General features: G+C 31.5%; 1 protein-coding gene across 3 annotated transcripts in view; it reads right to left on the bottom strand.

The window, feature by feature from the left end:
• Positions 1-547: 547 nt before the first annotated feature.
• Positions 548-7,922, bottom strand: part of GRIA2 (glutamate ionotropic receptor AMPA type subunit 2) — a 167,144-nt gene continuing 159,769 nt past the window's right edge. For 2 of the 3 annotated variants that reach the window (XM_032332688.1, XM_032332687.1), the window contains exon 16: positions 4,975-7,595. Coding sequence is in view for 1 of the 3 variants with exons in the window: in XM_032332693.1 (XP_032188584.1) it covers positions 7,431-7,595 (165 nt within the window). In the remaining 2 variants the exon portion in view is untranslated. Of the gene's footprint in view, positions 7,596-7,922 lie in introns of all 3 variants that reach the window. The other variant, XM_032332693.1, reaches the window with a different exon arrangement.

Raw genomic sequence — 7,922 nt, forward strand, 5'->3', positions numbered from 1 at the left:
TCTATGCCTCAGTCAAGGAAATGAGTGTCCTGAAGATAATCATGACACTGAAAACTATATTGGTAACTTGTTATCCTTTGATGTTGGAAACTGTCAGATAGTTGAGATACATGTTTTTTCCTTTCTCCAGAAAACCATTTCTAGATATTGAAGCACAATTTTATTCCCCATTTTGTTGTTGTTGTTATTATTATTGTTGTATTTTGATGAAAGTGCTGATGATACATGTTGTAAATGTGATTCCAACTTATTTCCTTTGTAGAGGTGGTTTCACAACTAATTATGAAGTACACATCTTGGAAAATGAATTTTGAAAAACCAAATACTTGAAAATAAATTTCAAATTATAAAAGATATTTGAAGGTATAATTTTGTGCTTGGGTTTAGTCACTTTGACTCTTATATGTTCTACCTAAATAGTTGCTTAATTTTTTAAACCCTTTTCAAATCTCTATAATTACAGTGATCCATATAATATTTTTTTATTAAAAAACTTAGAAGGTATCTCAGCAGTGTTATAAATAATTAGCAGAATAAATACCACAGAGGATGTGGAATTTCTTTTAATACACACATGAACATACACACGCACAGAAACATAAACAACATTAAATAAAAATGAACAAAGACATGTTTATCTCTTTAACACAAATAGTTGACAAGATAATGCACATAGAACAGACCTGAAAGGCTATTACGATACAGACTAAATATAGTTATAAATCTGAGAATGCATTTTAATTTAAAATGAACCCCAACTAAAGATGACAGCTTCACACTGCTTATCCATATTAACCCTCACTGAGAACTAAGGCACATATTTGCAAGAAGAATATGTAAAGACTGATATGTTGTGTATTATTTCAGAATCATGTAAAATTAATGGTTACATATGCTTCTCACTCATGACTTAGACTTCAGTAAAATTGTCCTCTGATCAGTAGAGATAATAAGCCAAACCAAATATAATTTGGGGAGGGAGAGAAGGCAGTTTATAATGCTACAGATTTCCATTTTCATAAGTATTTTAAGAATCTCACAGATCATTTTTATGAGGTCATATCCTTTTAAATCTGTAAATATTTACACAAAACTGTTTTTAGATATGGTTCAAATATATCAATAGCTTAAAATTATAATAAGCACAGGATTTTTTTAACACAAAATTCTTGACCATGAGATGTTGGGGGGGGAGTGATTTTTACGTAAAAACCTTCTAAATTACATTATAATGAGCCAAAAAAAAAAGACATGGAAAATATGCACAAGTTAACTTATAATCTATTTTTATTACAATTCTTACCAAATGGACTTCTTACCTATTAATATTGGCAATATGATGTCTATAGCATGTCTATAATGTATGAATCCCTAAATGTAAAATGCATTTTTCTTTGGTTTAGGAAACCCAATAAAAGTGTAAATTCCTTCAAAATGCTTTCCATTTGAAATTAAATATCCTTTTTAAATTTAGGTGTAATTTAATGGAAATGTTTAAGTAAATTTTTTTTAAAAATGATAGTGACTTTCATTTTAAGAATTTTCATGAATAGATTCTCAGTTGGTAGGCCCATTATTAAGAAATTATGAGCTTGTTTTAAAAATACTTTTTAAAATTTTTGCTACAGTTTGATTGTAAGATACTGTTTCGCTGCTGACCAAAATATGTTGAGTGTTATTTGAATTAAACTCTTATCTAAAAAACAGATTATAGATATATGTAAGCCATGCAGATGGCAACAATTTAAAATTACCAAACTGTGCAATTTGTTAATGGATTTAATCTGAGTCTTTGAAAACAGAGCTACTGATCAGATGTCAAATAAATTTACAGACAAGCAAAATTTACACAATCTAAATTTTGAGAGAGAGAAAAATATGAGTCCATATTTATGGATGTTGTTGATGAGTGTTATCAGATATGTACTCTTAATTAACATTTGAATTTCGTGGTTGAAAATTATTGGGACAGAAATATAGAACTCTTGAATGTCACAGAGTCATCCATATACTGACAATAGTATTTCTAAGTGGGCAGGATCAAAGAACTGCATGCTTTAAAGAACATATAATACTTAATTCTTACAATACAGGTTTCAAATTTAGCCCTTACCTTGAGTTTATGTTTATTCAGGACACATTAAATAAATGTTTTTTCTTAGAATGAACCAGTAGCTGAATGACTGAAAGAGGACAGAACGGCTTTTCTAATGGTTTGAGATGAGGAAACAAATTTGTAAATAATGCGAAAAACCTTTCTACATCAATTGCCACTCCAATGCACAAACTTACTCCTTCAAGCCATTTTTTAAAGAAGACACAATGTTACATTATGTTTTAAATGATCATATTAAATTTCCTTGCATCATTGTCATGAGATAGTCCTAGTAGCCACATACTCCAGTTGAGAAGACAGAGACAAAGGGAGGCGTGAAACAAGGAGAGATAAAGCTAGAATCCTGGTTTTGACTCCCTCCCAAGTTCTTAATCCACTCCCCCACATTCCAATTTACAATAAAATGAAATTGGCACATTAACCTGAAAGGAAAAAAAAAAGAAAGAAAAATGACCAAATTCGTTCAGCGAATTCAGGCATACCCAATGAAGTAACAGTGAGTTTATGCTTATTTGAAAAGGAATCTGGTTGGGCAATACCACAATTGACTTATACCTAGTGGGGGGAAAAGGCAATTAGAGAATAATCGGGAAGTGCTTGAGAGAGGAATTAAAATAGACAATTGGCTTGTGCTCACTGTAAAGTGACTTTAAAAAGAGATTCTGATGAGCACATATATTAAAAATAGAGTTCCCACTCTTCCTGCTCCATTGAAGAGCCTCCCACTTCCTACAAAAAGTCTATAAATTGTGTGACTCTTTAAGTACATGGAGGAATATCACACATTTGCAATTATTGGGTCAGAATATATGAGTCATGCAGAAATAGAGCTTTGCAGGAAATTTTTATTACATTGGAGAAATTCTTAGTCATTTATTACAGCTATTAAGAAGACTCTGAAACTGTCAGACCTGTCTTTGACAAAACGAACTGTATTCCAAGTGCCCTCCAAGCAAAATCTCTCATAAAAGACAGGCCAGAAATAAATGGGATATGATGGAGAAAAAGCAAAAAAGCAAGATGAATGAAACTAAAAACTGAGGGACCATCTGAGGTGTGATATATGAAAAATGGCAGTTGTAGTTAAGGGCAGGAAGAGAATGTAAAGTGGTAAAGCATGAAGGAAACGAAGAGAGACAGGATATAAAATGTATACACAAATTCTTATGATCCAGGTTTACTCCAGGCACTTCCTTGCTTGTACTAGGTGGTAGGTCATTCGCATTCATCTCCGTGCCTGAATATCATATTTATATAAATATCTTTGAACCTTCATGTACTTAGAGTGCCATATGCTACCTATGAGCTGGTGTTATTCGAAAACATAGAAATAGAGAAATTATAATTTACTGATAGAACCTAATCGAATTTCCAGTGTCATAGTCTAGTGAAAGCAATACAGTAGGAAATGAACCCCTCCTTTTAATCAAATTGGTTACAACTTCACAAACCATTTAATACATCCCCCGGTTTTCTTTCAGAATATCATGATGATTTTTTTGTACTTACCCATCTTTCATGTTGGTGATTTAAAAATAAACCAATTTTAAGTATTAGAATCCCTTGCACAAAATTATTTTACCTTTAAACATATATATATATATATATATATACCTCATTCTTCTATTTCCTTCCATAAGCTTATTTTGACCTCCTATAAAATTTGTGAGACTTAACCAATAAACTCTCCAAAGTTCACAGTATATTAATAAAGCACACATTATCAACTAAAATTGATAAGACAGAATTTATGCAACTAAGTCAATCAAAACATTACTTACTTCATTCAAATTAGAGGTAAATGGATTATTTGCCTAAATTACACGTTAATTTACATAACAGACTAGAAGGCTCTCAAAGTGCAATAGATAATATATTCTACCCAGCTGAAAACAAGTTAACCCACAGATACATTTCAAGGTGAAGGTGATTCTTGAGCTATTTTTTTTTTAATTTACTAGATTCATAACTCTAATATGTGATGAGATAGAGGATAGAAAGGAGAGAAAACACTGAATTCTAGTTAGTTTCAGTAAGTGTTCTTTTTAAATGGTATGGTTAAGGTGTTGTGTTGCAATCATCCTGTAGGGTTGTTATACTGTTAATGCTTGTCTGCATGTGCTTAATTTCCTGCCATGACCACTAAAATGGTTAGAGTATTTACAGAGTGGAAAGTCAAGATTACTGTATTTTTAAGCAGATGCATTTGCATACTCATCCATTAAACATTAAGTATCTTAAAACCCACCAATTTTTTGAAAGAAATTTGAATGTGCAATTTTGAAGAACTAAAATGTCTTAATAATTTTAGAACTTACCCACAAAGGACTGCCTAAATACTGAAATGATCACCTTTATAAAAAGACTTAATCAGAACTGTTATAGTTTCTCATTAGTACTCTCGTAAAACAATAAATTACCACATTTTTGGAAACATATAAGCCTGGAAATGTGTTTCCTGATGGAATCTGTAGAGCAAGTACCCTTCTGGCTCTTTAATAGGACTATAAAAACAACTGATCTCACAACACATGGTGCAATGGCTGGTGATAGCAATGTAGGACATTGATATCTACCAAAAAATGAGAAATGTGATAAATTCAGTCCTAGTTCTTCATATGCCCAAAGCACTTAATGATTGTAGACTTGGAATACTGAAAATATTACTCATTTTAGCTGAAAAAGAAAAAGTTATTTCTACTCTATTACATTTGTACTTAGTTGACTTATAAATTGAGCAAAGATGTCTTTGTTTGATAGAAACAGCAGGTTTGTTTTGGAATAAACTTAAATATACTTTTTGATTTCTCACTATGATTAGTTTAAAGAACTATTCAATAAAAAAAATAAAGATCTTTGCCTTTTGTAAGAACATGTTTTATGTATGATTGAAGTTTTTACAACACTCTGAGAAAGCCATCCGATGTTAGATTTAAAAATAAAATCAAAAGCATTTTCCGACATAGTACACATGAAAAATTGGAAATTCCAATATCTTCAATAGAAGTTGTAGAAAGTGTATGTCTCCTTGGAGTTTGACACCCACTTAACACAGCAGAAAATAAGGTACTATACTGTAAACAAAAAAGTACAGTAGAGGACAGTTGTAAATTTACATAAGAATAGTTCATAAACATTTTGGTCTTTCCAGAACAGTTTTTATATAAAATGAATAAAAAAACCTTTAGACAGCTGTCATCACTCTTGTTTGACCACTTTTCACTTATATGCACACAGACATATTTATATAGCAATATATTGATGCACCGTTACATGGATATTAAACTATGATTACTGCTTTGTAACTGAGATGTGCATTATCCAATCAACATTATCCATAGTTGAAATATTCTTACATTATGTATTGTTGTCATGTTGTATCTATAAAAACATGAAAATATAACTTTACATTATTTCAATTATTTACATTAGTTCAAGCTTGACAGAGAAAAATTGATAAGCTACAATTTTTAGAAGAGTAGGCCCAGAGGTACAATAAATAGCATTGATTGTGTAGAGTCATCTTTTTCATTTTTAAAAACCCATTTGAAGTACAATATGGAAACAATTAGTCTGCAATTTGGTCATTCTAGCATTAATTATTAAAACTTAAAATGCACCTCCAACATTCCTGATGAGGAGAAATGCACAGAAATTATATTGTATTATCTTGGAATTTGTGATCGGGAGTGTTACATTTGGTAAAGAACATCTTGATTCTACATATCACCATGTTCGATCCCACATCGAACACATTCTTATTCCCTTCTCTGAAACGTAATTAATAAAACTGTTTTCACAGCACTTAGAAGATACCAAGTGCTACACAAAGTCTTGCTTGCAGAAATAATGAGAATAAAAAATATTAAAAATGACTACTTAATGTTAACAATTGTTTAAAACCCTAAATTAATTTTATTTTAGGGAGCTTTAAGAGAAATAAATGGCCTTTTATGAAGGGAAAGAGAGTTCCTTTAAATTTTAACTAGAGAAATATAAGCTCTTTAGTCAAAAGTTACAGAAATTTGATGTTTTATCCCCAACTGGGCATATTAAAAGAGCCATTCCACCTGAGGAGTAGGTATAAATACAAGGTATTAAAGTTGTTTTTATTGATGGCAATGGGAAGAAATTATGCTGCCGGTGACTCAAAAGTTCTTAAATTATTCTTAATATATAAGGCTTATGACAACTCTTATAATTTGGAAAACAAAAAAGTTAGATTTAGTTTATGGACTTTGATACATGGGCAAATATTTTAAAAGCTGCTTTCTAGGCATTCCTAACTTCATTTGCAACTAATACTTCTCTTCTGCAAGCTCAAACATTTTAAAATGGAACCTCACATATTATATTTGTTTTTTAATATTAGCTTTTTAAATCTATTAGCATTTATCCATATAGATTAAATGCTTTATGTTAATTATTTCTTTATATATAGTAAGATATACTAAAAACAGATTCAGATATTGTTTTGGGACAAGTTTCTACTCTAGAAACCACCTGGCCTTCTGAAAAGGGACAATTTTCTCTGGGAACCTAGCAATTTGATAACGTTTTTAAACTCATTTGATTTATGACCAAACTGTAGCTAAGCAAAATCAATTGGACCACTTGCAAATAAAACAATAGAAAAATGTTTATTTCAAATGTCAAGCATCGCCAAGTAATTTTATATTAACACCAAATGTTAAAGAATAGGATACATTAAAGTTTTAATAACAATATTAAATTACAAGATTGGAATCTTCTCTTTGTTTTCTTTCCTTAGCATTTACATATTTGGCTTTGAAAAATATGGAACTGATACCTAAAGCCTTTATAATCACTTCCCACTCAGTCTAATCACTATTTTGTCTTATCCAACCGATATGGAAGCAAATTTATTTAAAAGCCAGTTTGTTTTTGAAAATACCTAAAAATATTTTTTTTAATTTTAAATGTTTTTTTTTCCTTTTTCTTATAAAACATGTCACATCTTGATGCAGTTGATGTCAAGTGTGCTTAAGTCATTATGAATCAAGAGACTAACAATAGTGGCTGCAGAAACGGGTTTGTTGTCTGTACAAAGACTTCAGTTAAATTATAGTACTTCCATGTTAGCTGTGCATGTCCACCAAGCTTCCTCTGGAACTGGAGTAGAAAAGGATGTTGTGTTTTTAAGTAACCATTCCTTACAATTCGAGGTGAATTCCACATATTTAAGAATTCTTGGCTGAAAGAAAAGTCTTCAAGATACTGGATGCCTCTCACCACTTTGACAATAAACGCACAAGAAAACCATTGTGTAAGGCACTCAAAAGGTTCTTATCAATCACAAGAGATCAGTCACACTGACATTCATTCCCATGCCAGGACTCACGTAAGGGACAGCATGCACTGCTTTTGGAAATTCTGGAGTCATAACACGTCCATTTTCTCCAGTACTTCCTGTAATTGACAGCCTTGCCTTGCTCCTCATGGCATCACTCAAGGTCATCTTAAATGAGAGGGGGGAGGGGGAAGAAAGAAAGAGAAAAATTATATGTTATGGTTTTCAAATATCTCCAGAGTAAAGGTGGTGCTGTTTTTGAAAAGTTTACTTCTATCTGAAAGCTTGTAGCAAATGAAAGCAAACAGTGCAAAGCTGAACTACAAATAATAAAGCACAATTACAGCAGGAATCTGTCCACATTCACCCACGCTACTGTGTCATTAAAGAGGAAAATAGACAGTTGAGCTGCAGGTTAGTCACTGATCAGGAACATGGAAGAACATCAACAATACATACAAGATGATCCATTGGCCACCTTCCTCATTTAAAAGA

Source organism: Mustela erminea, chromosome 2, assembly GCF_009829155.1.
Source record: "Mustela erminea isolate mMusErm1 chromosome 2, mMusErm1.Pri, whole genome shotgun sequence".
Classification (NCBI taxonomy): domain Eukaryota; kingdom Metazoa; phylum Chordata; class Mammalia; order Carnivora; family Mustelidae; genus Mustela; species Mustela erminea.